This window comes from Penicillium arizonense, assembly GCF_001773325.1.
Source record: "Penicillium arizonense strain CBS 141311 chromosome Unknown PENARI_contig002, whole genome shotgun sequence".
Taxonomy (NCBI): Eukaryota; Fungi; Ascomycota; class Eurotiomycetes; order Eurotiales; family Aspergillaceae; genus Penicillium; species Penicillium arizonense.
Window position 1 is genome coordinate 2153526 of NW_019173279.1, and position 25752 is coordinate 2179277.

At 50.7% G+C, this 25752-nt stretch overlaps 12 protein-coding genes across 12 annotated transcripts; 5 read left to right on the top strand and 7 right to left on the bottom strand.

The window, feature by feature from the left end:
- Positions 1–503: 503 nt before the first annotated feature.
- On the bottom strand, positions 504–1754 carry PENARI_c002G09734 (uncharacterized protein; the record flags this gene model as incomplete). Its single annotated transcript, XM_022627813.1, has 3 exons — positions 504–875; positions 985–1365; positions 1437–1754. The coding sequence occupies 3 exons, from the start codon at positions 1752–1754 to the stop codon at positions 504–506; spliced, it is 1071 nt and encodes a 356-aa protein (XP_022492687.1).
- A 964-nt stretch (positions 1755–2718) lies between these two features.
- Positions 2719–4938, top strand: PENARI_c002G09947 (Zn(II)2Cys6 transcription factor domain-containing protein; the record flags this gene model as incomplete). The annotated part of the gene is made up of 7 exons (XM_022627825.1): positions 2719–2738; positions 2791–2804; positions 2859–2873; positions 2961–3110; positions 3210–3646; positions 3700–4009; positions 4061–4938. The coding sequence occupies 7 exons, from the start codon at positions 2719–2721 to the stop codon at positions 4936–4938; spliced, it is 1824 nt and encodes a 607-aa protein (XP_022492592.1).
- Positions 4939–5457: 519 nt separating this feature from the next.
- PENARI_c002G04138 (splicing factor u2af large subunit) lies at positions 5458–7455 on the bottom strand (the record flags this gene model as incomplete). Its single annotated transcript, XM_022627420.1, has 5 exons — positions 5458–5940; positions 5991–6571; positions 6620–7166; positions 7219–7244; positions 7299–7455. 5 exons carry the CDS (start codon positions 7453–7455, stop codon positions 5458–5460), a joined length of 1794 nt encoding a protein of 597 aa, XP_022493001.1.
- Positions 7456–7504: 49 nt separating this feature from the next.
- Positions 7505–8875, top strand: PENARI_c002G04763 (8-oxoguanine glycosylase OGG1; the record flags this gene model as incomplete). Its single annotated transcript, XM_022627464.1, has 3 exons — positions 7505–7599; positions 7646–8409; positions 8457–8875. 3 exons carry the CDS (start codon positions 7505–7507, stop codon positions 8873–8875), a joined length of 1278 nt encoding a protein of 425 aa, XP_022492534.1.
- A 691-nt stretch (positions 8876–9566) lies between these two features.
- PENARI_c002G11729 (40S ribosomal protein uS15) lies at positions 9567–10360 on the top strand (the record flags this gene model as incomplete). Its single annotated transcript, XM_022627942.1, has 4 exons — positions 9567–9768; positions 9827–9859; positions 10069–10115; positions 10187–10360. 4 exons carry the CDS (start codon positions 9567–9569, stop codon positions 10358–10360), a joined length of 456 nt encoding a protein of 151 aa, XP_022492835.1.
- Positions 10361–12182: 1822 nt separating this feature from the next.
- On the bottom strand, positions 12183–14602 carry PENARI_c002G08338 (fanconi-associated nuclease 1; the record flags this gene model as incomplete). Its single annotated transcript, XM_022627718.1, has 3 exons — positions 12183–12700; positions 12838–14081; positions 14136–14602. The coding sequence occupies 3 exons, from the start codon at positions 14600–14602 to the stop codon at positions 12183–12185; spliced, it is 2229 nt and encodes a 742-aa protein (XP_022492844.1).
- A 242-nt stretch (positions 14603–14844) lies between these two features.
- PENARI_c002G05763 (DPY30/SDC1 family protein) lies at positions 14845–15464 on the top strand (the record flags this gene model as incomplete). The annotated part of the gene is made up of 3 exons (XM_022627539.1): positions 14845–14859; positions 14930–15318; positions 15377–15464. The coding sequence occupies 3 exons, from the start codon at positions 14845–14847 to the stop codon at positions 15462–15464; spliced, it is 492 nt and encodes a 163-aa protein (XP_022492278.1).
- A 1259-nt stretch (positions 15465–16723) lies between these two features.
- On the bottom strand, positions 16724–17940 carry PENARI_c002G02762 (RNA recognition motif domain-containing protein; the record flags this gene model as incomplete). The annotated part of the gene is made up of 4 exons (XM_022627326.1): positions 16724–17280; positions 17348–17694; positions 17748–17853; positions 17904–17940. 4 exons carry the CDS (start codon positions 17938–17940, stop codon positions 16724–16726), a joined length of 1047 nt encoding a protein of 348 aa, XP_022492377.1.
- Positions 17941–18300: 360 nt separating this feature from the next.
- On the bottom strand, positions 18301–21609 carry PENARI_c002G08397 (putative PHD finger domain protein; the record flags this gene model as incomplete). The annotated part of the gene is made up of 2 exons (XM_022627719.1): positions 18301–19147; positions 19199–21609. The coding sequence occupies 2 exons, from the start codon at positions 21607–21609 to the stop codon at positions 18301–18303; spliced, it is 3258 nt and encodes a 1085-aa protein (XP_022492242.1).
- A 360-nt stretch (positions 21610–21969) lies between these two features.
- PENARI_c002G00339 (uncharacterized protein) lies at positions 21970–22592 on the top strand (the record flags this gene model as incomplete). The annotated part of the gene is made up of 5 exons (XM_022627154.1): positions 21970–21992; positions 22063–22244; positions 22311–22319; positions 22377–22451; positions 22504–22592. The coding sequence occupies 5 exons, from the start codon at positions 21970–21972 to the stop codon at positions 22590–22592; spliced, it is 378 nt and encodes a 125-aa protein (XP_022492580.1).
- A 363-nt stretch (positions 22593–22955) lies between these two features.
- On the bottom strand, positions 22956–24394 carry PENARI_c002G02904 (N(6)-L-threonylcarbamoyladenine synthase family protein; the record flags this gene model as incomplete). Its single annotated transcript, XM_022627331.1, has 2 exons — positions 22956–24216; positions 24282–24394. 2 exons carry the CDS (start codon positions 24392–24394, stop codon positions 22956–22958), a joined length of 1374 nt encoding a protein of 457 aa, XP_022492667.1.
- Positions 24395–24717: 323 nt separating this feature from the next.
- Positions 24718–25468, bottom strand: PENARI_c002G07018 (uncharacterized protein; the record flags this gene model as incomplete). Its single annotated transcript, XM_022627614.1, has 2 exons — positions 24718–25017; positions 25097–25468. The coding sequence occupies 2 exons, from the start codon at positions 25466–25468 to the stop codon at positions 24718–24720; spliced, it is 672 nt and encodes a 223-aa protein (XP_022492708.1).
- Positions 25469–25752: the final 284 nt, after the last annotated feature.

Genomic DNA, 25752 nt, shown 5'->3' on the forward strand with positions numbered 1-25752 from the left:
TTACTTGTCCATCACACTCCCTTATCCACTAACGCAACTGCTTTCTCACTGGATGGCCCCACGCACCGAAAAGAATGGTTTTTTTCTGATTGATTGATAATACGACCCTGCGAGGGTCGGCCTGGGACCTTTTCACTTCTTGTGATGTACTTTTTGCTACGCCATATCTTGTCTTGCCGCTTTTCCGTGTGCCCTATTACCCGCTCATTTCGTTACTTTTCCTTACATCTTGGGACATTTGGTTGTTCGCCGCTTGTCCGTGTGTTAGTCAATTCAGCGCCTCAGCTTAATCTTTGAACCACTATAGATGTAGACAGCGTAATAGTTGATACAACATCGCATATGCCTCCAGTGTTGGCTGGCTATTGACTCAACACCCCAAAATACCTAATTAAGCAAACACTACAGCTACTCAATATCAGCATACAAAACCAAGAAGTTAATCAAACCAATCTATATTCACCTCTAGCTAAGAAATCTAAACCAATACTAACAGATCTAAATCAAAGCTTAGAAGCCTCAACCCTCTTCCCACTCTCATCAAACTCAATCTTCTTTCCAGAAATCAAACTCTCTTGCAACGCACACCCAATGCGCACAGCAGCAACAGCCCCCTCAAGCGACATAGGCGCAGGCAGGTTATCAAGACAAGCAGCAGTAAACTCATTCGCCTCAGTGACAAACGCCTCGCGGAATCGGCCATAGTAATCAGGCGGGATCTCGCGGCGCACTCCGGTCGACTCGAATAGGTTCACCAGGTTGGATTGCGGCTGTGTGTTCACGGCGATTTGTCCGTTTGTGCCGAATACTTCTGTGCAGTCCATCTGTCCGGCTGCCATCATACGTGAGCAGTATAGTTGGGCGATTTTGCCGCCCTTTTCTCGAGGTTAGCATCGAATAGATAACGGTATAGATGTAGATATAGAGAATGAGAGGTGAGGAGAGGGGAGGATGGGATGGGAGGAGAGGATGGACTGGACATACATAAAACTCAATAATGCCAACCGCATTATCACGGTCATTATGCTTCCGCAAATCAGGCTGCACAGCCGTGATTCCAACAGCCGTAACAGACTTGACACGACTGTCCTCGCCAAAGAACCAAAGCGCAAGGTCGATATCGTGAATCGAGCAGTCGACAAAGATACCCCCGGAGAACTCGGCATACGCCACGAAGAAGCCGCTGGGATCGAGCTTGTCGCAGGTCTGCGAGCGGAAGACGGAAGGTGTGCCGATGTCGCCATTGGCCATGCGCCTGTAGGCGTCGCGGTAGGAGGCGTCGAAGCGGCGGGAGAAGCCGCAGATTACTTTTTGGGTTGGGTGGTTCTTTTGGGATTTGCGGTAGGCGTCGACTACGGATTGGGACTGATTGTGACATTTTGTTAGCTTCTTCTGTTTACTGTAGATATGTAAGATAGTATATGATATATACTCACCACCTCGGGACTGGTACTCAACGGCTTCTCGCAGAGAACATGCTTTCCAGCCTCAATGGCCTTGATAGCCTGCTCGGCATGCACGGTCGTGGCGGATGCAACAACAACGGCTTGGAGGGTCTTCTCTTTAGCCAGCATGTCGTCGAAGGAGAGGTATGTGCGTACGCCGAACTCCTTCTTTGCGGCGTCTAGCTCGGCCTGCACGGGCGAGCAGACGGCGATGAGTTCGGCGCGGGGTGTGAGGGTTGCGAAGTGGCGGGCATGGCGCATGCCCATGCGGCCAATGCCTGCGACTGCTACTTGGAGCTTTTCGGACATTTTGTGTGAGGATGTGGATGGAGATGTAGATAGAGGGTAGCGGATAACGGAAGTAGAGAGCAATTGAGACTTGGAGACTTGGGGATTTGGTCAATGGCTGTCTTTATAGCTGGACCCCTCAATTATTTTCTAAGCTCGAGCTGCACCAGACCTGCAGCTGTCGATCGCACCGGAATTGGTAGTTCTTCGGCGACGCTTACTTCGGTCTTTGGGTCTCCACATTTCCCCGCATTTCCGGCGTTTGACTGTTTTTGGCATGTTCAATTGCCAGCTTCTTATGGAGCAAACATACGGTATGTGGCTTATTGCTTGGTTTGCCCTATAGGCGAGGGTTGCCTGAGCAGGTAATTATCATCTTTCTGCATATGCCAAGGAAATTCATGGAATTCGAATTCCATTGTATCGGTCTGTTCCTCAGTATTTGATCTGATTTGGTCTGCTCTACAATCCGAGCCCTAAATGCAACCATTTGTGCCCACTTGTATATACTACACTTGTTCCTACGACATTCCCAGAGCATCATATCGATACCCCCAGCTCCACGCGAGAACAATGGGATCGTCCGGATTTTTTTGGTCAGGGGCAAATACAGTATGGATGCCGGTGTCATATTCAAACGATATGCAAGGATTCAATAAGTATACAATTCTCATTATGCAATCAATGCTGTTGTGGAGTTATAGTTGCCGACGTCTCGAGGGTCTTGTTCAAGAGATCAACATGACGCCGATTTGACATGATTCGTGGCTATGCACCTACGCATCAAATTCACTGTCGCATTCAACTGTCAATTTAACAGATTTTGAATGAATATGTTATGAAGTGAAGTCAACATGGAAGAGTAGAAGGCGGAGTAACCCCGGCTTTCCCCGCACTTGACGGTCCGGGGTTGGTGGCGCCGAGAATTGCCTTGAACTGTCCACATCTCTCAACCTGCTTTCTCTCCCACTTCACAAATCATACGATGCGTAAGGCAGTTCCCTGGTAAGGACCCTTGAAGCTCCACAACTTCAATCACTAACAAGTGCTCGAACAGCCAGGAATGCCGTCGTAAGCCCCCTGCTCCCTGACGTGCATCTATATTGACTAATCACTCCTTCGCAGACCGACATGTCAAGTGTAAGTCTCCGATTACTCTCCCCATGCACGTATGATGTATGCCAGGTTCAATCCCGAGACTCTTATTGACCGCTCGGTACGTTACAGGTGACGGCACAAAGCCGGTATGTCGGCGTTGTGAGCGTTCGGGCTCGTCGTGCGTCTGGCAGTCTATGCCGTCCGGCTTCCGTCATGGGTCTAGCGCCCGATATGATGCCGACTTTGCCGATGATCAGGTCTGGGTGCCTATTGCTCAAGGTGAGTTTGTGATATTGTCTTCTGTTATGAACATGGTCTCCTATGATACACTGCGTCATGGCGTACTGTCTATGTAGTTCCATTGCTGATGAGGCACAGTCGATGACAAGTATGTCGACGAAACAGCCGAAATTGCACGAGGTTATCTCGACTTAGGTGAGGTGTCGCCGTGGACAGTAAAACGACACCGAAGTCAGTCTTCTGCAACTGAGCTGCCAGTTGCGACGGAGCCTTTTGTCACAGAGCCTCCTATTCTAAGTGATGCAGTTGAGTCGCATTCATCCGATCACTTCATTCCTCAACAGCAGGATGAAATTCTTACGACTTATTCGCCATACAACCTGCAACATTCGCCGGCAAATAATTCTTCTATCTCATCCACATCCCCTCACTTGTCTCACAGCAGCCATCGCAGTCATGCATCAATCGGCTCAATGAATATGATTCCCGCAGAGATACCAGAGATACCGCAGCTGTATTTCGACGAGCATGAGGCATGCCTGATGCGGTACTTCGTGGTTCAACTCGGGCATTGGGTGAGCAAACATGCTTAAAACATAGTCTAATTGTCGACTGACTGATTACATAGTTTGACATATGCGATGGACAAAGACATTTTGCATGTACTGTTCCAATGCGAGCACGCACTTGTCCACCGTTGCTCAACGCAATCTGTACAGTCTCAGCAAGACATCTAAGCCGAATCAAGAAGTACTATGTCGGCAATCAAATTGTATACGGAGGCAAACCCCTTCCCAACCTGACTCCGGCCACAGCCATTGAGTACCACAACCGATGCATTTCACATTTCGTCTCTCTATCCGACCACTCACGGGAAGCTCAAGATGAGAACCTTCTTGCAGCAGCAGTGATCTTACGATTCTACGAAGAAGTTGACAGTCAGCCACCAAATATCCCCCATGACCCCGAAACAAAGCTAACAAATGCAGTCTCCTCAATGGGCGAAGACTACGAGTCAGCTCTCCGCGGAATCCAAATCTTCCTCGACGCCCAAGCAATCCCAGCAGTATCAGGAACCGGCCTCCGCCACGCAGCCTACTGGATCGCCCTCCGACAAGAAATAATAACAGCCTTCTCAAAACAACGCGCCTTCCGCCTCCCACTAGGACCCTGCGAACCATACCGCAGCTTCGAACCAGCAGACGACTACGTCTGGGCCGACAGACTAGTAATCCACTGCGCAGACGTCCTCCAATTCTGCTTCGGCTCCGAAGAAGAAGAACCCAACTCCCCAAACACCACCTCCCACTACCACGACCGCCGCCTCTCAACAACAGAAACAGAAACCCGCCTCGCTCACTACGACGCCCTAGTCGCATTCTCAACCTTCTGGAACACTCTCGGCCCAGAATCCTTCAAACCAATCTACACACGCGCCCCAGACCCAGCAAACGGCAAAATCTTCCCCGAACTCTGGTACCTAAACAACTGCCACGTAGCCGGGCTGCAACACCTAGAACTAGCACGCATCCTGCTAGCAGTGTACAATCCACGGCTACCACGGCTCGGACCAGGCCAGCGAACAGCAATGAGGTCGGTTGACGAGGAAATTCGCGCGATTGTACTTCGGCTTTGTGGGATTGCGTTGTCGAATTTGCATAGTCCGCCTGGGCTTGTTACTGCTAGTGTTGCTATTGGCATGTGTGGGGACCGGTTTTCGGCAAGGGAGGAGCAGGTTGCGTTGCTTGGTGTTCTTGTTATGCTTGAGGATCAGTATGGGTATCCTACTTTTAGTATGCGGGAGCAATTGAAGTTGGCTTGGGGGTGGAAGGGGGAGGGAGATTCGGGGATGGTTGTTGATCTATGAATGAGTGAATGGAGTAAATTGAAAGTTAGATGGATAGGACTATGTCATATCATAGAGGCGTGCATGGGGGATGCTGATGGGTGAATAGCTATGACAGCTTGGAGTTTAGGACTTGCGAGTGGGTAAGTCGCGGCGACGCTAGCAACGGGAGGGGTTGCCATTTCGAGACCATGCTTCCCCACGAAAATGGGCTTTGGGCTTCCTAGTACTCTGTTAACTGAAAGCTATTGTGTTCAGCTTGACTGGTTATGTTCTAGTATGAAGATATAATAGTGAGAGTCGAACTTTCCAACTCACTATATTTATGGATATCTACGAAACTAAACGAGATTACAATTTACTTAAAAATCATGTTCAATAGGCACTCAGAAGAGCTACCGTTTCATTGACCCGAGTATGATGTGAGCATTTTGATATGGTACACATGTGAGATCCACCCTGCTCCTAAAGCGACTGGCCCCCAGAAAGAAAACACGCCTGCATCAAAGGAAATAAGATAAAAAGCACAGCAGTCCTAGTTTACCAGGCCTCGGTATCAAAGTTCTCCTCGCTAAAGTACGAGGCAACGACCGTACGGTCTGAAAACTTCCGTCCGGCCAGAGCCTTGAGGGCGTTGGTAGCCGACTCGGCTTTGTCGAACTTGATGTAGATCTTTCCGGCGCCGTGTCCGCGGCGGGGGACCTTGAGGGCGAGGATCTGTCCGAACTTGGTGCATTCTTCGCCTACGTCTTCGCGGATTTCTTCGTAGTCCTCGTCGTTGAGCAGCTCGTCGAGTGTGACCATGTTGAGGAGTTGCAGGACGCGGGTGGTCTCGAGGTCTTGGGATGTGGTCTTGGCGAACATCTGCATGGCGTTGACGCCCATGTCCAGGCCGGCGGCTTGGGTGGTTCCGATACTGGCGCGGACGACCTTAAGGTGGCGGTCACCCAGTTCCATGCCGTTTAACCCTTCCACGGCAATGGGGGTAGTAGCTGGATCGGCATATTCACAGAAGGCAATGCCCTAAAAAGGTTAGTACTGACATGTAGGGCTGGGAAGAGCTCAGAACTTACCCGAGACTCCTCGGTGGAGGCATCCTTGACCAGGACGAATGACTTGAGTTCGCCAAATGACTTGAGCAGCATTGTGACGGGCTCCTCGGGGATGTAGGCCGGGATATTAGAAACGCAAATTTTGTTGGGTGAATCAGGCACTTCGTTCAACAGCACACCCTCCTGGTAGGACTGTTCTGCGCCGGCAGGAACAATGTAATCCTTTGGTCGCTTCACATCAAGTCCCTTTTCGCCGCTGTCCGCCATGGTAATTCCATCGAAAGCCAATGCAACCGTGGCATCATTGGGGTCCTTGAACTCCAAGAGAGCAAATGACTTGTCCTCGGAAACCTGGGCTGAGATACAAGGATCGACGTTTGAGATCACATTGAGACCATTCAACTGAAGATTGAAGAAGGAAATGATGCTCTCGCCCGAGGCATTGGGTGGGAGGTTGTACACGAAAAGACGCTTAGACTGGCGGGAGTTGGAAGGCTTAAGGGCAGCGTTTTCGCTTTCGCCAGTGGGAGGGTTCAGGAAGTCCTTCATGCGGCTGGGGTCCATGGGCTGCTGGCGAGGAGCTCCGGGAAGAGGGAACATTCCTACAACTGTTAGTCAAACTTATGGAACGGAAGCGTATAGAGACATACCTGAGATCTTTGCTTGCTCGGCCGTGACATTTTCGTATCCAGGAGGCTTGATATCCCATTGAGTCAAACGACGTTGCCGGACTAGCACAGAAGGCACATCTGTCAAGTCGGGAGTAGGCTCCTTACGCCGCGGGGGTGTGGCGCTTCTCTTTCGCTCTCTTCTTTCGCGGTCTCCGCGATCTCCTCGATCTCCACGGTCACCGCCTCGTCCACCGCCTCGTCGGTCGTCAAACAAGTCCCGACGGGGTCTGTCGTCAAAGTCCCGGCGACGGCGATCACCCCGGTCACCTCCACGATCGCCCCGTTCAGCTCGCTCAGTACGGTCACCACGGTCCCATTCTCTGTCATCACGTCGGCCAGAGTAGCGGTCTTCGCGCTCGCGAGCACGGTAGTCGCGGCTGGTTGAGTAGGAGTTAGGCTCGCGCTCGCGACGAGAATCGCCACGGGAGCCGTGGTGAGGCGATCGTGACCGTCTTCTTTCGCCGCGATCAGCACGGTCACCTCGTTCGGCGCGGTCACCTCTGTCTCGGTCTCGTCGCTCGTCGCGCTAGAATTGGGTTAATCGCCGTGGTTGCGACCAAAGACAGGTTAGCACTTACATAATAATCGCGCGAGCGTCCAGAGTCTGTAGGAAGTATGTTAGAAAGTATTCAATTGTGGGTATATGGATGTGTCTTACCTCTGGAAGAATAGGTATCGCCGTTCATGTTGAGCTGTGTTGCGGAAATGGAGCTCTGTCGACTGCGAAGGGGAAAACTCACTGTCCCGGAGCTGCAGGCGGTCGGGTCGTCACCGCCCGCTGGGAAGACATCCTCAACAGGCAGAAACGAGCTCATCGTGTTTGACGAATCTAGAAAGACAAAGAGTTTCTTTGAGATCGGAAAGATGCATCCGACAAGTCTGACTGAGTGGCGCAAGCTGCCTCTGGGTTTGAGTGAGCTCTGCATCAACACAACTCTACGATGCGGCCAATCATTTAGGTTTGTTGACAATCGTTTATATTCGAGACCCAACTGACCCTTTTAGATGGCAGCACCTCCCCGACAACGAAGAATGGCGATGTGTCCTCTATGGGCGCTTTCTTTCACTAAAACAGGATTCTGAGTACCTGTACTATCGCTCAACTCCTCCTCCCCATCTTCACATCCATGCCGCCTTGCAACATTCCTCCCACAACGATGTCGAAGACCCGCTTGTCCGCATTATCAACCATTATTTCAACCTAACGCCCAGTTTGACCGATCTCTACTCCCAATGGTCATTGAGCGACCCAAATTTCAAGAAGAAGGCCTCGCAGTTCACCGGAATTCGAATCTTGCGCCAAGATGCCTGGGAGGCATTGGTCTCATTCATCTGCAGCAGCAACAATAACATCGCTCGCATATCCCAAATGGTGGAAAAGCTATGCGCGATATATGGACAAAGCGTGGCGGAAATTGACGGCCGCACTTACTTCGACTTCCCAAAGCCCGAACGCTTGACCGGCCCAAATACGGAAAGCGAGCTCCGAAAGCTAGGATTTGGCTATCGGGCTAAATACATCTATGAAACTGCTCAGACGATAGCTGAGATGCGGGAGAAGGGTTGGCTGGATGGTCTTAGCAACCCTGAGTGCCCGGCATTCGGCGTGGAGCCAAAACCCAGCAGCGAAATGAAACCAGAGGGGCGAGATGGATACCGTGAAGCCCATGAGAAGCTCCTAGAGCTCAAGGGAGTGGGACCTAAAGTGGCAGACTGTGTAAGCCTGATGGGCCTTGGATGGGGAGAGTCTGTGCCGGTTGATACTCATGGTAAGTGATCTCAATCCTCCGTATGGCTTCTTTCTGACTTGCGATAGTGTGGCAAATCGCACAGCGAGACTACCGGTTCGGCAAAAGCTCCAGCAAGACCTTGAACAAGACTACTTACGATGCTGTTGCAAATCACTTCCGCAAGCTCTGGGGTAAGGAGGCTGGATGGGCCCATAGTGTGCTCTTCACGGCGGACTTGAGGACATTTGCAGATAAACTTGCCGCTACAAAGAAGGTCGATGTGAAGGTGGAAGAGACAAAGTCCGAGGTCATGATTGAGACGGACGTCTCCACTGCCATCGCTTTGAAAATGCCAAAAGAAGACGTGGACGTTAAGGTCAAGGTCGAGGATATAGATGAAGCTGTCAAGACACCCAAGGGCAAAAAGCGCAAGGAGTCAGACGGCATAATCCATGCTGCTCATACGACAGAGACTCGAAGGATATCCAAACGGTTACGGCGCTGAGCTTGCCAGTGACAAAACCTGCTTGGTCCAGTTTTGCCACATGGATATATTTGTACACTATGAAGCGTTGAACTTATATACCATGCCTGAAATTTCAAGACATGACTGTACAATAGAACGATGATTCAAAATGGATAAAGGTTTCTTCATTCGCTAGTTAAATGCTATATTGATCAAAGCCTATAACCGTAGTTAGTACAACGGTCAAGCAACTCAATGACAAAAGTTTTGTGGAAAGAGATTGATCAGAAGTCCAGTTAGATCATCGAGAAGGCGTCCGAAAACACCAACTCTGACATAAGAGGTACCAGAAAATAAAGTATAAACAAATGCGTTGTATCATCATAAAAATTGGGTTGGCTGACGGGAGAAAAGTGGAAACTGACCTGATATTGGCGATGATGGACGGAACAGGGGGTTAGTCGACGTGAAAATTGTGAGATACAACTCAAGTTGACATGGAAAACATCAATTCCAGTCAACTCGAACGCAAAAACAAAATTGCTGGGAGTTGAAGTTGCAAGAAAAGCAGGAGAGCGAAGAGATGAAGTTTTCCCGCAGAAGGAAATAAGCGAGGCACGTGACCCCACACAGGCCGTCTTCCCGCCCACACCTCCTCCTCGGATTTCGATCTCTTCATCCACGCCGACAACCGACCAGATTTCCTCCGCCGGACACATCACCAACCAAAATGGGTCGTCTTCACAGCAAGGGCAAGGGCATTGCCTCCTCCGCCATCCCCTACTCCCGCACTCCCCCCGCGTGGCTCAAGACCACCCCCGACCAGGTCGTGGACCACATCTGCAAGCTGGCCAAGAAGGGTGCCACCCCCTCCCAGATCGGTGTTGTCCTCCGTGACTCCCACGGTATTGCCCAGGTCAAGTTTGTGACTGGTATGAAATTCTGGAAAATATCGAGTGAAGGAAGGCGTTTGCTAACATTTCGCGATAGGTAACAAGATCCTCCGTATCTTGAAGTCCAGCGGTACGATTCCCTCCGCCCGCATAATCACTTCCGTCGGGTGAAGAGAGCGAATATTTGTGTGAAGAAAACTTTTCTGGGTGATTCCAAGAAATGCTACTTTCGAAGCGCAATGCTCGACTCTCTCCCCGACACTGGTCGCAGAAATGCACCAGCAATTAAGCCTCTGCTTGGTTCAGAACATCTTGACTGACAGAGAGATTGGAATACAGGCCTCGCTCCCGAACTCCCCGAGGACCTCTACTTCCTGATCAAGAAGGTAAAAATCTTTTTCTCCACCCATCTTTTTTGTCAATTTCACGCAGAGCATGCTAACCGCTCACTCTTCAGGCCGTCGCTGTCCGCAAGCACCTCGAGCGCAACCGCAAGGACAAGGACTCCAAGTTCCGCCTCATTCTGATCGAGTCCCGTATCCACCGTCTGTCCCGTTACTACAAGACCGTCGGTGTCCTGCCCCCCACCTGGCGCTACGAGAGCGCCACCGCTTCCACCCTCGTCGCATAAGCGAATTTTGGGAGGATGTGTGGTTGACGGAGGGAACCCATCGGATCGTCGTGATCGTCGTATCTGGGGGTTTATCTTCTACTAGATACAAAAAAAGGATACGATTATTATTTGATACCCTGTTCATGAATGCTCTAGATTTTTGAGTAGTTGTAGATTTTTCCGTATGATCATAAACATTTGATATCTATTTGCATTTAGAATCAATATTCATTTGCATCCCTTGGCAATACTACGGGCAGTCTGCGTTCTCTTGGCATCACTTGGATGACTTTGGTTCTTTTTAGGGCTTGGTGGACTTGGATGTTTCAACACTCACCATCTAGCCAAACTGGTCGACCTTCAGTGAACATATGGCGGTGTATATAAGGAGTATTATCATTAAGTAAAGAATATATTTGTATTCTTGTTGCTACTCGAACATATTACTGTGAAGCCCATCCCATGTCTTTGTATATTTCTATTTAATACTCGAATTTAATCATTTGACGAACACATTAGGACCCAACGTATCTGGGCTTGCAAATCGTGACCTAACATCTCTCGAATGTTTAACTCTCATCTATGGAGTGGAGATTGCATCAGCATGAGCCGTTGACATATTAACCTTAAAGGGTAATTCAAATCCTCCTTCTCATGTCTGGGATTTAATGCCAACACAGACTTGAACCAGCAAGCCTTGTCGTTCCCTGCTACAGGTATCTGGATAAAGAGACTCACTCTGTGTTCTACCAGGAACCTTGTCACATAACCCACCACGCCTCAAAATTTTGACGTGCTGCAATCATGGGATATGAGAGCAGACTGGAGCGGGAGGGCTCGTACACTGAGCTCCAGAAGTATCGATGGTCGAAGTCGGATGCGGAGCTGGAATCCCCCCTACTCCCGCTTCTCCGAACAGAGCTAGAACTCCGGGGGGTAGTTCAAAGAGAGCTGTCTTTGCAAAACTGGAAGCCTTCACATGAAGAGACCAACAAGGAAGACAAAGGAAATCAAGCACGAGAGGAAACCGTCCAGATTCAGCTCCAAGTTCTGAACAAGAGATATTGGCTCCTTGAACGCGAATGGTGGAAGCATCGATATGATATCTCCGGTCCAGTACGCAGAGCATTCGAGTTTTGGCGATCCCACTCTCAATGGTACCTGCATCGTAACATTATCGAGTGCTGTGCTGCAAGAGGAGGGTGCTGTGGGTTTCAGCTGCGGATGTTGTGTCAATCGCAAGATCCCCGAGGGACGCAAGCTTGGGGTTGGGCACTGTACTGATGAATGTGAATGTTGCAAAGCTCGCGTAGCATCTATTACAGACCTTACCGAAGCTCAGAAGGAGGTTGTTTATTCGGATTTTGATCTCAATCTGTCTACTTCCTACTATGATGCGCTCTGTCGAGCTTCGATTTGGGGGCTGCCTCCCGTTCGGATGTGTGGCGACGGGAGAAGCCCGTCTGAGTTGATCTGGCAAGCAATATACCACCTGACATTCAGTCTGAAGGACGGAAGGAATCTCATCGGCTACAAGGCAGTTCTCACGAACAAGACTCGGTGTGAGGTCATTGTTATATGTTTCATTCCCATCTTTTTGATGTTGTTGGTGTGCTTAATCGCCATGATATGAGATATACCTGATTTATCTTGATGCAATATACTATTGAGTGCGTTTCTAAACGTCTTTCCAAACGTCTTCTTAGGCGCCTTGTTAGAAATGTCTTTTGCTCTAGGTGCTGACTGAATCACAGATCCTGTGCCCTTTTGGTTGTATATTTTTAGAATTTTTACTTACCACCGGCCCCCAACAATCAACAAGCATGACCATTCTTCCCATTCACTCCGTTCTAACTTCCCTCGCAACGGCATTACAAAGCTCGACCTTGACCCCTGCAGACAAGAGGATATGAATCCATAGGCGTTGAGTATCACTCAGCCGATCATTCTCCGACTTGACCTCAGCAAACATCACCGTCCGGGTCTCATAATTCCAAAGGAACAAGTCTGGGATGCCTCCGCCGCGCTGTTGATACTCCTGTGCCATGACCTTGCAAATGGTAGCAAGAGCTTCGCCGCGGAAACATTGCACGATCTCAACCAAGTCCTCCAGATCAAAGGACCAGTCAAGACCAACAGCACAGGGCTGCGCTTCGCCTTCCCGAGAATGGATCTCACGGATAATACGCTCTGCGTTACCATTCGTAATCTCAACCAGCCGATGATTGATTTCAGATGCACGAGACGGATAGAAAACATCCGTGTGTAGATCCAGCGGACATGTCTGAAATGCCGTCTGGAAGACGTTGGGCACGTAGGTAAACAGAATATCGTAGAAGAGGTAACCAAACTGCAGGTCTTAGTGTTAGCTGACTCCTCTCCCAGGTTTTTCATTATACTCACCAAGGTCCGAACAATACCCCCCTCAGAGTGATACCCCTTCCAGCCATGATCGCGGTACCAGCTCAAACACATACTCTCAACTCTACACTCACCCCCTTCCCTCTCATCAACCCAAACAGTCGCCTTCCCTTTCCGAGGCACATCCTCCGTATCAATCCGGATACCCTCAACAATCCGCTCAGCCGGTCTCCCAAGCATGACATGACCAAAATCATGCTGCTCACGCTTAACCACCCGAAGAGCCTTCTCAAGCTTCGTAATCCGCTTCTGCAAATCATAATGAAAGATCAGATGACACAACGGGTCTTCCAACCCGTTCTCGCACGTCTTCAACGCAATCCTCTTCCAATGCTTCCGCTGATTCTCCTCACTGCGACCCCCAGCCGGCGTCAGAGCCGCCATGTAATGTTCTTCCAGCAATGCTTTACGCTGATACCATGCGCCGCGCCGCGCAGCATGGAAGAGTCGTTGAGCGAGAAGTTCTTCGAGAACCTCGTGCTCGCGTTTATGCTCCTTGAACCGGCCGAGCGGGTGCAGGCTTTTGTGGATGATTCTGGTAAATACCCATGCTGGCGAGAACCGGCGAAGATAAGCGCCTTCGCCGCTTTCGTAGATGCTGTCTTCTTTTTGTTGTTCTTGGTTGACTAGTTCCTTCCATCGCGGGTGGAACTTATTTGCTAGGTCGATGATTTGTTGTAGGGATTCAGTTGTAGGTGGACCGTTGAATTCGAGTATGTTATCTATGGCAAACTGGGTTTGTATGGCGGCCTCGAATTCTAATAGTGCCTCTCTGGATGAGAATATCGAGTTTGAGCGGCAGACGATGTACTCGGGGAAGTTTCTCTTGGACATTTTGGCCAGGATTATTGTTGTGAGGGATTTTTCGGTCCACTCGGTTGATCGGTAGAAGACTAGGTGCACTCGTTCGAAGAGAGAACGGGGGATAGACGAGAGCCGGATACATCCACCTGTGTAGTCCAGTATCTTCTGGGTGAAGTGGCCATCTCTGTTGTTCGTGTCTTTGAGTCCTCTCTGTGCCTGGCTCGTTTCGCGAAGACCTGCCAGCAGCTCTCTCTTACTCTTACCTTGCACCTTGGCTTCCTTTGCAAAGACTTTCAGCTCCTCGAGTAACAGAAGTGATGACGCCTCTTCCAGCGTTGTTATCTCTTCTATGCCCTCGGCGAATCTAAAATTTTCTCCGAGATTCGAGTCAGGCAAACTTCGCTCGCTCTGCAGGTCTTCGGCGACTGAGAACAAATCCGAGATATCGGAGTAATAGTTCAGTCTGTCGATACGATGCCATGCAGAGGTCTTGCGCAGGAATAGCCGCACATAGCTGGATAGTTATCAGTATTAAGGAATAGACCGTTAGATTTACAAGAACACATACAGATATTGGGATTCATAGGATAGCTCCCGCCATTGCCTGAAGATTTCCATTTCGGTCTCGTCGAACAGATGCGATTCCTCATCCAACACAGTCTCGAGTGCTAAATTGAACGCATCAACATAGATAGAGCTTTTGCCTTTCTGCCAGACTCCATCTCGTAGTCTCACATGTAACCCAGGCTCGGTATCATTCTTGGACGTCTCATACTCTTCAATCGCATCCTCGTCGGTCTTGATGGCAGGGAGTGACGTCTCGAGATCCGTCTGGCTGCTGGGAATATAGCCCAAGTCCTCTGCTGCAGGTGTGTCCCTCACATCGATCGAAGGACTCGAACTCGGACTCGAACTCGGACTCGGCGGCTGTTTTATCTCGGGCTCCGCCTCTGCATTGTTACTCTCGTTCAGCTGCTCAGAAGTCCGCCGCCGTTTCACAGGCCGCTGTGTCTCCCAGAAGTCCAATAGGGTCATGGTGTCTCGATTCCATAGCAATCAGACTTAAGCAACCAAAACCCCTCGATGTAGACACGAGTGGACGTGTCTCGCGAAACTTTGGAACACGAGATCACGTGCAGATACAACGGTTAAGTTGTTTGTCGTGTTTGCAGCCTGCCCAACAGCAACAGCCTGCAAGCTAACGAGAAAGAAACCTGGAAGAAACAGGAACCCCTTTGACAGCCCTTTGATAGATATAGAGATCCCCATCTATAAAAATGACCACTATACCAGTAAGCCCAAACCCTCTCTATCCCTCCATCCCTCACGGAAAAAGAAAGACAAGAAAACGGAGCTCCACAGCTTCCGCTCCGCAAGCCCACTCCAACAACCAACTTCCTACTGCCACACCCTCCAACCTCCCAAACCAATCCCAAGACTCAATCAATTGACCTCCGCCAGCCTCAAACTCCTACAAACACAGCTCCACCGGCACCGACACCGCCGAATAATACCAACTCCAATACCAACTCCAGCTTGAACCCCAACTTCAACTCCAACTCCACTCCCGCACCGCAACCCAAACCAACATCCGCAATGGGCGAAGCCAACGGCTCAAACACTCCCCTGGGAGATCTATCCGGCCTCTCTGCGACGCAAGTCCGGCCTGGTGGTGCGCCTGCGCGAGTTTATCTGAATGAGAAGATTGTCCCGCATTTGCTTGAAGGGATGAAGTCTGTTGCGAGAGAACAGTGAGTTGTGCATGCTCCTTCCAGGTAGATAATAGAGTGCTGATGTTAGTACCTTTAGACCTGCCAATCCTTTACGGGTGCTTGGTGAATTCTTGCTTCAGAAGAGTAATGAGGTCGAAGGTGAGGGTAAGAAGGACTCGGAGTAAAGCGAACTGGATGGTGGGATGCTTGTTTCTACTGGGCGTTTGATTTTAATGGCGCTGGCGTAGATGTTTTGGACCGGGGGCATCGGTTGTGGTTTCTCTGTCTGTCTGATTGATTGTTTTGTCTTTTACTCTTGGAGGCATTGCGTTAGCTTAAGCATACTTCAGTGTATGCATTCAGGTATGACTTAGCTTTGTCCCACTGCTCACCATTTGATACCCACTTCAATATCAACAACTGCCTTTCATGGCTTTGGAACTTACGCGCGAAACTGAATGTAACTGCCGTATTACAGAAAGGTAAAAACCGAGACTATACAAGAGGGCTTATATGTTACAACCTACGGGTTAACTGGCTGACAGTTCTACTCGACCAGTCTAGAGGGACAGATATATATCTATGCGTGGGTCTAGGGCAGTGATGTAGGCAAATTACTAGAAATGTCCAAAATTTTGATGCAAGAATCAGTTTAGGTTGTTGCCAGCAATCTTCACCAGACTGCATATTTTGCAGTGGTTGAACGACCAGCAACTTCCATACCTGTGTAGGAACATACTGTACATATGAGAGACATATCCTATGGAAGGTAAGCACACTTCAGTCCAGCCAAAAAAAGACGAAGATTCCAAAAAAAGATCAAACCTGCAGGTTAGCTTGCAGCACATCTCACCTTCAGCTTGACCAAATTTCAAGCTGATCAGATATCCATGGATGGTTTAACGCCTGCAGTTAAGGGGCTGGTACTACAAGCGCAAAGTCGACGGGCTTTGGCGAAAGAGGGCGAATGGTTGTTCATTCAGAGTTGTTTAGAGAGAGTCGAATACAATCGAGCCGGTTACTGGAGATGTTGTGGAGGTGAAGAGGTGCAGGTGTGAGTGACGAAAATGCTGAGCCATAGAAATCCGAATTACAGCGATAATTGTTTTGTTCCCTTTTTGCCGCTAGAAGAATTCCCGAAGTCGCGTCGCGAACAGACATAAAAGAGACACATCATCAAGCAAAACCGAAGTGTGACTAGCCGATGAAGTATTGGCGAGCCGGTCGCAGTAAGGCCGATGGTCCGTTTTGCTGAGACGAGATGCGAAAAAGCAATTGACAAAACAAGACGACGCCCCGTGGCCCGTCGCCCAAATCCCGCATTAAAAGCAATTTCAGAACAAAAACGAAAAATTTGGGGAGAGAAATGGGCAAAGAAACGCGAAACCAGCGAGACAATTCACGGACCGGTCTCTCTTCTGGTTAAGAAACAAGGAAAGACACTTTACCTGCCAGCGTAGCGGTCCTCGCCACCACTGCTGCGTGCCTGACCTTCGTAGGAACGGCTGCCACCACCACCGGCGTAAGGGTCGCGAGGCTCACGAGGAGGGCCAGCAGCATCAAAAGCGGGAGGGTTAGCGTCACGGTCGTAGTAGCCACCACCACCACCTCCACCACGGGGCTCATCAGCACCACCACCACCACCACCACCACCACCACGGCGATCATCGCGGCTGTAACGATCCTCACGGCCACCGCCGTAGCGGTCAGCACCTCCACGGTAACCATAGTCATCGCGAGACTCACGGCGACCACCATAGTCGCGGCCACCGCCACCACCACCACCACCACCACTACCACCACCCCCGTAGTCACGGCGGCCATAATCGCGGCCGTAGTCGCGGCCATAGTCGCGGCGGTCATTGTAAGAGTCGTAGCGACCGTAGCGGGAGTACTCGTCATCGCGACGGCGCCAGCCACCACCTCCATAGGGGCCACGGCGGTCATCGTAACGGTCACGGCGGGGACCACCTCCACGACCACCACCACCACCACCACCCTCTAACAAAGGAAGTGTGTAAGTTTCGACAAAGGACAAAGCAATAGAGTGGAGCAGGGATAAACTTACCACGCTTGGGGGGACCGAAGTACTTTCCGGGGGTAGGAGTACGGGGACGGGCGCGACGGGCCTTCTCGATGCTCAAGGTGCGACCCTCGATGACCTCGCCCTGCAGGCCCTCCTTGGCGGCATCGGCCTGCTCCGCGGTAACCATGTTGACGAAACCGAATCCGCGAGACTCCTTGGTGTGGGGGTCCAGCATGATGGAGCAGTTGTCGACATCACCGTACTTCTCGAAGAGACGCGAGATATCGGACTCAGTCAGACGGGGGTGAATGCCAGTGACGAAGAGGTTGGAGCCGGAGTTGATGGCGCCCTCATCCTCTTCCTCAATGGGCTTGCGGGAAATAGGAGCTCTGTAGGGGTTGATTAGAGAGGAAATATATGTATTGGTTCAGATGAAACGAACCTGTCGTCGGAGCGGCCGTTGGGGGAGCGGCTGCGAGCACGGTCGCGGTCGGCTCGAGGCTCATCGCGAGGAGAAGCGCTGCGGTCGCGATCGTACCGGGGCTCGTCTAATCCAGAATGAGCAATCACTTGTATATCATCAAATAAAAGGACTTACCGGCGTAACGGCCGTTGTCATTCTCGTAGTCAGCCATGATGAGTGAAAGACCGAAAGGTGTGAGAAGGAAGGAGGAAGAAAGTGAGGTCCAACGATAAGAGCCCGGGAAAATCGAACGATCAACACCCGAGAATTCAGGCAGCACCACCGCCTCACACCGGATTACGAATTATCGTTAAAAAGTTCCGTTAAGGACTTTCGTTAAGGAAAAATAGGAAATTGAGAGAATTGGAAAACGGGCTTAGTCCAAGCAGGGGGTTCACGCTAAGAACAAACAGCTGCAATGCGCCAAGACTCGATCGCCATTGGACTTATTAGCTATAGCTACAAATACAAAAAAAGGCTCGCTAAAATCAAATCCTGGACGCCCTGCGCCTCGCGCTCATTAAGTATCACATTATTTTGAGCCGCGCAAACGTCGCGTCCGACGGTTATTCTGTTGAGAAGCAGCTGGAGCGCCGTTGGTATTGGCAGTACCCCCGAGCTCTTCATCATCCACCAAGTCCTTCAATCCTTCAAGTTCGTCCTCGTCCAATTCACTGAGCTCCTCGCTCATACCACGCATAACATCCCGTCCTGTCCATCGTTCCTCGTGAACGGTGGTGCCAACAGGATCGAATGGCTGCATGTACCATTGGATGCCACCTTGAGCCAGGGGCAGCTGTTGGTCCTGCTCGGTCAAGATAGGCGTTGGGTGCCGATGATAGGCATAGACATCGTTCACGGGGTCTTCTGCGGGTGCCCCTTCTGCGCCAGAATCTTCGGGGGGCTGTTGGTCTGGAGCAGGTTGAGCCTCGGATGGAGCCTCTGTAGTTTCCTCGACACCTTCCATGGCATCAGGGTGGGCAGACAGCTCAGTGTCACCCTCCGGCTCGGGAGAATCACCACCACGAGACATAACACTGTGGTCAAGAATCACGTCCAGCTCTTTCAATTCTTTCTCAAATGGTTTGCGGTTCAACTCGCTCTCTTTCTTGATTGCATCCTCCAGGGAAGGCTGAATGACCTTGATGATGCGCTTGGCCAGTTTTCGCTTCTCGCGTTGCTCCAAGCTAAGCTCTGGGGCACGGCCGCTGATCTGTGCTTGTAGTTCAGCGGTGTCGCCAGCAGGCTCCACTCCGATTTCTGACGTGAACAGGCTAGCCAGGTCGGCAGAGAAGGTAGCAACAGATGGATAGAAACGCTCATTCAATCTCTGTCGTATTGACATCAAGCCAGGAGCAAAAACACCCTTTCCGTCAAGCCTGGTTTAGAGTCAGTAAAAGATATGCCAACTTTTCAAAAGAGTCTCTTACAGTTGAGCTTTCTCAAGGATGGGCCAGAGTAGTGGGAACGTAGGGAAATAGACAAGATCCACAATGTTCCGTAGCATCTCGGCATCCTTCAACTTCTCCTTCTCTCGTTTCTTCACTTCATCACATAGCATCCGTAATCGATCGAGATCCTTGTAAAGTCGTTCGCCAAATTCGATGCGACGTTCCAGGCGTTTGTACCCGGGAACACCCATAGCTACGTAGTCTCTTCGTGTCATCTCCATGGAGGAGAATGTTTCGAGCTGCAACTGAAGTCTCTTGAGCAATGCGGCTCCACGTCTCGCTTCACGCTTCAGCGTCCAATACTTGGATGCATCCTCAGCGTATTGCTTTCTTTGACGGACCGTGAATCGCTGAAGGGAGGCAACCACTGAGTTCAGAACAACCTGAGGAATCACTGGAGCACCCGAGGGTAGTTTCCAAATCATTCGAGGTACGCGCTTGCGCTTATTACCGCCGATAGTCAAGGTAATGCGAGGAGCTGAAGCGAGGTCATCTTCACCACCCTCAATGACGGGATGTGACGGACCGGTTGAAAGTGCCACAGCTTGACTATCACCCCACCGTCGACCGCTCATGGTATTGCGGTAGTATTCCATGGCATCAGCAGTTGCAATATCCGTCCCGTGCTCCAGTCGCCAATCATGCGGAACGTGCTTGTCACAGAAAGCTTTGAGAAGGTGAGAGTCCATGAGGCTATGTCCAGTCTTCATCTTGAGATACAGCTGAGCTCGGCGTGCACATGAGACGTGGAAGGCCACGAAGCAGTTTTTGTTACTGCACTGAATGGAGGCACCCATCCGCTGCTTGCAAATGTAGCAATTCAGCTTCCAGCGACTGCGAGGGACTTTTTCAACATCGGTAACTGGCTCCATAAGAGATGGGTTGCCAATAGAGACTTCTGGAATCCAGAAAGAGCAAAGCAGATGGGCCCATTTGGACGAGGTAGTTTGTTTAAATGCACCTTCAGTGTTTGGGCAGAAGATACAATTTGTGGCACCTCTCCCTAGTAGCTGGCACTTGCGGCAAAGCCACTGGCCTTCTGGGATGAAAGGCACACCATAACACTCTTGATGTACCGCAAGGTCGCAACCATCACAGAAAACAATGGCATTTGCATTTTCACAGTCGCCATCATCGCAGATAGCACACTTACTGTCCTGCTCTTCGCCTGGTCCAGCGGTTTCGCCATTGACAGCAGCAGCTGAACTGGAGCGAGGCCGTCCAGTCTGTGGTGGTTTGGGGTTCGGCTTCGGGATGCGCTTCTCAAGGGCGTGCCATTCCCTCTCAATCTTGGTCATGGTAATTTCAAACACAGCCGGTTTGATGGGCTCAAGCTGATCTTCGCGACGTTTGGCATTATATTCTTCCAACCATTTCTCATCCTGCTCGTCCATATCATATTCCACGCGTCCAGTCGTTGTGTTAACGTCATCGGTCATAGCAGGCTGAATGACATCCAAGTCATCTTCTTGTGTGCCTTCAGTCATACGAATAAAACGCCGGTCATGACGGAGAAACAGATCGCTCTCCTGGTAACCAACAGCTGCCATAGTACGATCGACATAATTTTGGTGGCCCACACCTTTCTTCTCGTAGAATGTGAAGGGGTCACGCAGCCTGAACGACGGCTTTGGCAGGGTCAACTTCTCCCGAGGGTTAGGACCAGGCGGTGGAATGACCTTCTGTCCTTGATGAGAGAACATGGCGTTCAAGATAGCTTCAGGGCGACGTGGTGGGCGACCAGGCCTACGTTTCATCGGGAATGGAGACGAGGCGTCGGCTGAATAAGATGCTGGCGTTCCTGGACTATCCAGCCCGTTCGCGCCACCCAGTGATCCCAAGCTCGGGGATTCTGCTGTAGCATCTGGAGCATCGACTTCATGGGAGCTGAAGACTGCAAGCTTGCCATCGATATCCAAGTCGGGGTGGAACTCCTCCCATCCGCGTTCTTCGCGTGGCTTATAGCCATCACCTTGTTGAAGAGCAAGTGCAGCAGCCGTGGAGGAGGTAAAGCGACCCCGACTTTGGGTCTTATCGCGCCTCGGACGCGTCATTGAGGGTGGTGTTGTTGGTACAAGGGGAGGTGGCGGTGGAGGGGCCTGCATTGGTTGTTCGATCTCACGCGGAGCTGGGCGACTCCGAGCACTTGCAGAGTGGCGGCGGGGGGCACTGGATGTCTTCGGTGTTTGTGATTCTTCTTCGGCGACAATAGTGCCGTCGGCGTCGATAAACCTTCCTCCGCCTCCAGGACCGCCGGGAATGTACCTTCGCTTCTTCATAGGAGGGCCCTCAGGCGAATCGAGGAGCCCGTTGTTTGACGACTTCAAAGAAGATCTTGGCCGACTACGTGATGGGCGACCGGAAACCGAGTGTCTAATAGACGGCGCCATAACACCACGAGCGTGAGGGACTGGGTGTGGATCGTCGAGGGTAATTGTCAATCGGACGGATCCAAGTTGCGTTGAGCGACCAACTCAAGCTGGGCGGCGAAATATAAATCGCAAGCTTCACATGCGACAACTTAAGAACAGCAAGTCGCAAATGACGCCAGGCCTGTCAAAGCTGAGAAGCGCGATGAGGAGGAGTGTTTGGTTATCTGGCCAAGGCGGAGACACCCGAGCTGTCATTTTGTGGCCTCAGGTGTCAACGGAACTCCTAAGCAACCTCCGCGTCAACTTGACATATCCAGCTCCCCAAGCTATTTGCGATCTTTTGATTTTGTTCCTACTCGTCGTTTCTACACATCCACGATGAGCTCTCCCGGCGAAAACAGGTACGCATTTGCCACCGAAGGCATTCCGCGTCTTCCAGGTTCTCTAACTGCTTTTGTCTTCCTACTGTAGATGGCGGGGTGGACCTAGTCGCCAGTCCTCGCAGCGCAGCGGCGGAAACCGCGACAAGACAGGAGGACAGGGTGGCGCACGCGATGGCAATGCTGCCTGGGGTGCATCAAACGCACCGCAAGAGCAACACGTCCCTGTACGGGGATTCAATGCCGCAGAAGCCAAGAACATCTTGAAGAGAGGTATAGTTGTCCATCTGACCTTGCTCAAGGATTTACGAAGCTAACTGGGATTTTCTCATGTATTAGGATCCCGGGGTATGTTATTATATGCCTACGTACTTGCACAAGCCTAACTCGTTGCCCTTCCTACAGAATCGAAGCCAAACATCTACAAGCCTACCGCCAAAGACGCGCCCAACCGAGCTGGCGGAGCCTGGGGCTCCAAGCGTACGTCTCCCGATTGCATTATTTTATTGAATAGAGAATAACCTTGTTACAGCGCACCTGATGGCAAACGGGAGGGACTTCTTCGTCGAGCTTCGAAAACAAATTACATCGCTGCAGCGCGGGCCCCCTATCGGCGGTTGAACATAACGATGACTGTTGCGTCTTCTTTTTCTCGCATTTTTGTGTCACACAGTCGGCCGGTTCGCGAGCTTGGTTCATTTTTATAGGTTACAACGGCGCATCATCGATACCCTACTGTGGAGGAGGATTCATGGGTGATGAGATGGAGGTTACATGGCATTGGCGTCTCTGAAATTCCGGGTCTTACATGTCGATAAAGCACAATCGCTCCTGCAAAAATATATTCAGTTACAGTCCAGGAATTCGAAGGGTAGGTATAGACATGGAAATGGTATTGGGCTTGCCCTATCTTACATAACGCAACGCTATTACACAAGAGGTTCACGGGTATCACTAATATACACAGACATCCTATAACAATAATCACACCCGGTACCAACCAGCAGGACCGAGGATTCCTCCATCATCAGCTTGCGGATCAAGAGACCACTTTCGCACAGGACGACCGCTTAAATCAGAGCGCCACCCAGCCTCGAACATCTCAATCCCAGCCCACCCAATCATAGCCGCATTATCAGTACACAATTTAACAGGCGGCGCGACAACCTTGATATCCTGGAATCCGCGCACATCCAAAAAGGACCGAAGAACCCCCATGAGGAACCGATTCGCCGCAACGCCACCGCTGACAACAAGCGTCTTGACCTGATCCCTGTCAGCGGTACCACGCGGCCGAAGCATCTCAAGAGCCATAACAGTCCGCGAAGCAAGATGCTCGAAAGACACGCGCATGGCTTCCCGGCCAAGATCAACCCGTTCTTCGGTGGACATCTCGCCATCTTTCTTCTGAATGATCTTCCCAACCATGCTCGACACCGAAGAAAAGCTGAACTGTAGCGTCCGCGTATTCGCAAATGGCGTGGTGATATACCACCCCCATTTGTTTTGGCGAGTAGTCAATTCTTGGCCGCGGGTTTCCGGGGCTCTGTAATCGCTGAAATCGGCTTTCCCTCCGGGGAAAACGAATTGCTCTAGCGTCTTGCCGTACATGGTGCTTTTTGCTTCTTGCAATAGCTCCGCGGGCAGGATGTCTCGTGCTGATTTGTCCAGCGCCTCTCCAATGGCTATATCCTCGCTTATTGCTATGATCTTATGCTCCGTGAGGCCGGTGGAGTGGACCAAGATCGTATGGCCCCCGGACACGAGGATGGATAGAAAAGGGAATTCGGGCGCCATGGTTGGTGTTGGTAGTTGTGTTTCGGTGCTGGTCTCTTTCTCATTCTCCATGCATGAAACAAGTCGGGGCGTTAATAAATGTGCCTGCATATGGTGCACACCGACCATGGGGATCTGCCATGCGACAGACAATGCCTTCCCAGTATCAAGACCGACGGATAGATTAGACCGCATACCGGGGCCTCTTGTAGCGGATATAAAGTCAGGTATGCGGCGACGCGACCCATCCGCTAGCTTAAGTCCATCACCAGTCTTCGACTCTGGTAGATATTTGAGCGCTTTTTGTACGAGATTTGCGAGATGTTCCTGATGTGATTCGAGGGCAATGATAGGATGGATGCCTCGATGCGCGCGGGTGTCAGCAGTGATATTTTCCAGGAAATGAATCTTGGCCGCGTCTCCTGCTGCTTTCTTTGTTTTCTCGACGACCGCTACCGACGTGTCATCACTGTTGTTGGCGCGCAGTTAGCTTCATGTCTTTTCTTTTCGGGTTAGGTGAGCGCCTCAGCTTACCATGATGTTTCGATCGCCAACGTGAGCAAGCCGCGGCAGCAGGTCTGACATCTCCTTGAGACGCTTACTGCTGATCTGTGCAGGGCTGCGACGGGAGTCGCTGGGAATAGCATTGCTGGGGTGCTTGACTTGATGAGCGGCGCCAGGGGCGAAAAAGATCGGACCCGCACGGACCGGAGAAGCCCTCGAATGAAGCCCTAAGGTGGTCACCAATGCGGTATTTTATTGATCTACGGATTACTGTTGATCAGGACTTTTTTTTGGCAAACTTATACACTTATCCTCAATCTGTCGGTATAGAGGTATCCGACGGACACCGATATATTCATAGTAACGAATGACTAAGTTAAAAAACAGCAATACTCATGTCAAAATCTTCGATCCAGTTCCCATCATAACGTCATAAAACATAATCCTCTCCCAAAACACTGATACATTAGTCTCCCCTCAGCAACAGGATGTGCAGCAATGGTGCACCCAAGTAGTCGGAGCTGTCGCAGAGAGTATTGAGAACACTCTGGACGAGCGAGACGCGCGGAAGGCACCGCTGCCTCCCCGGTGAACAGTCTCGAATACCAGGCCAGATGTACATTTTGATACAGGATTCTCTGTATCGACCGCCACTGTTGCACGTAAAGAAATTGTCAAGTATGCGAGGGGTTTTGATCAACGAGAGACCCAGAGCGCCGAAGCGCAGCGCCATTGCAGCAACAGACAGCGCCCAGATCATCCATAGCTATCCAGCTGATCACCATCAATCCAGTCATAGGCGGTCATTAGTGATACAAAAGCTCACGCTAATTTCACTGTCGGACCGTCCACCGTCGTTCTTCACGAGTCATCTTCGTGTGTTTGCCGTAGTACTCATCCGGATTCTCAATAGGCGTTACGCAGTGGACAGTTGGTGTGACTTTGAATTGGATGCGCTTGTCAACAGCTCCTGAGCGAGAGTCGCACTGCTTCTTGAGAATGCTCTTTGAGGAGCAAGAATTTGTGTATGAATAGCTTGGCACTTGTAGAGTTGAGAACCTCATGGTGGTCGGGCTCGCCGCGGAGATAGGCGAGGCAGGTGTACGAGGAAGACCACTTGGTGACTTGAGCGACAGTGTTGGCCGTGTAGTATTCTGGGCAGCAGAGATACTCAAGGAAAGCTTTGGCTTCATGGAGCGGGCACCGGTGGCAAGCATTATGATGGTATAGAATCCACAAAGGTTGAAGCTGAAGATAAAGTTGAAGAGGAAGATAGTATTTCAAGGAATATAAAGACCGATGACGTTATGTTTTCTTGTGTTCACAGGGAGACTTTGATCAACAAAGATGTCCCAGGTAGGAATGCAAGGAGAGGAAACAGATTATTGACGTGCAAGGAGCAGTGTAGATGAAGAAACTCGATTGGGCCAGCCAAGTCGAAGCGCGAGACGAAAATAGAAGAAGCGAAAATAGCAAAAATCTCAAACATGCAAATTGAATG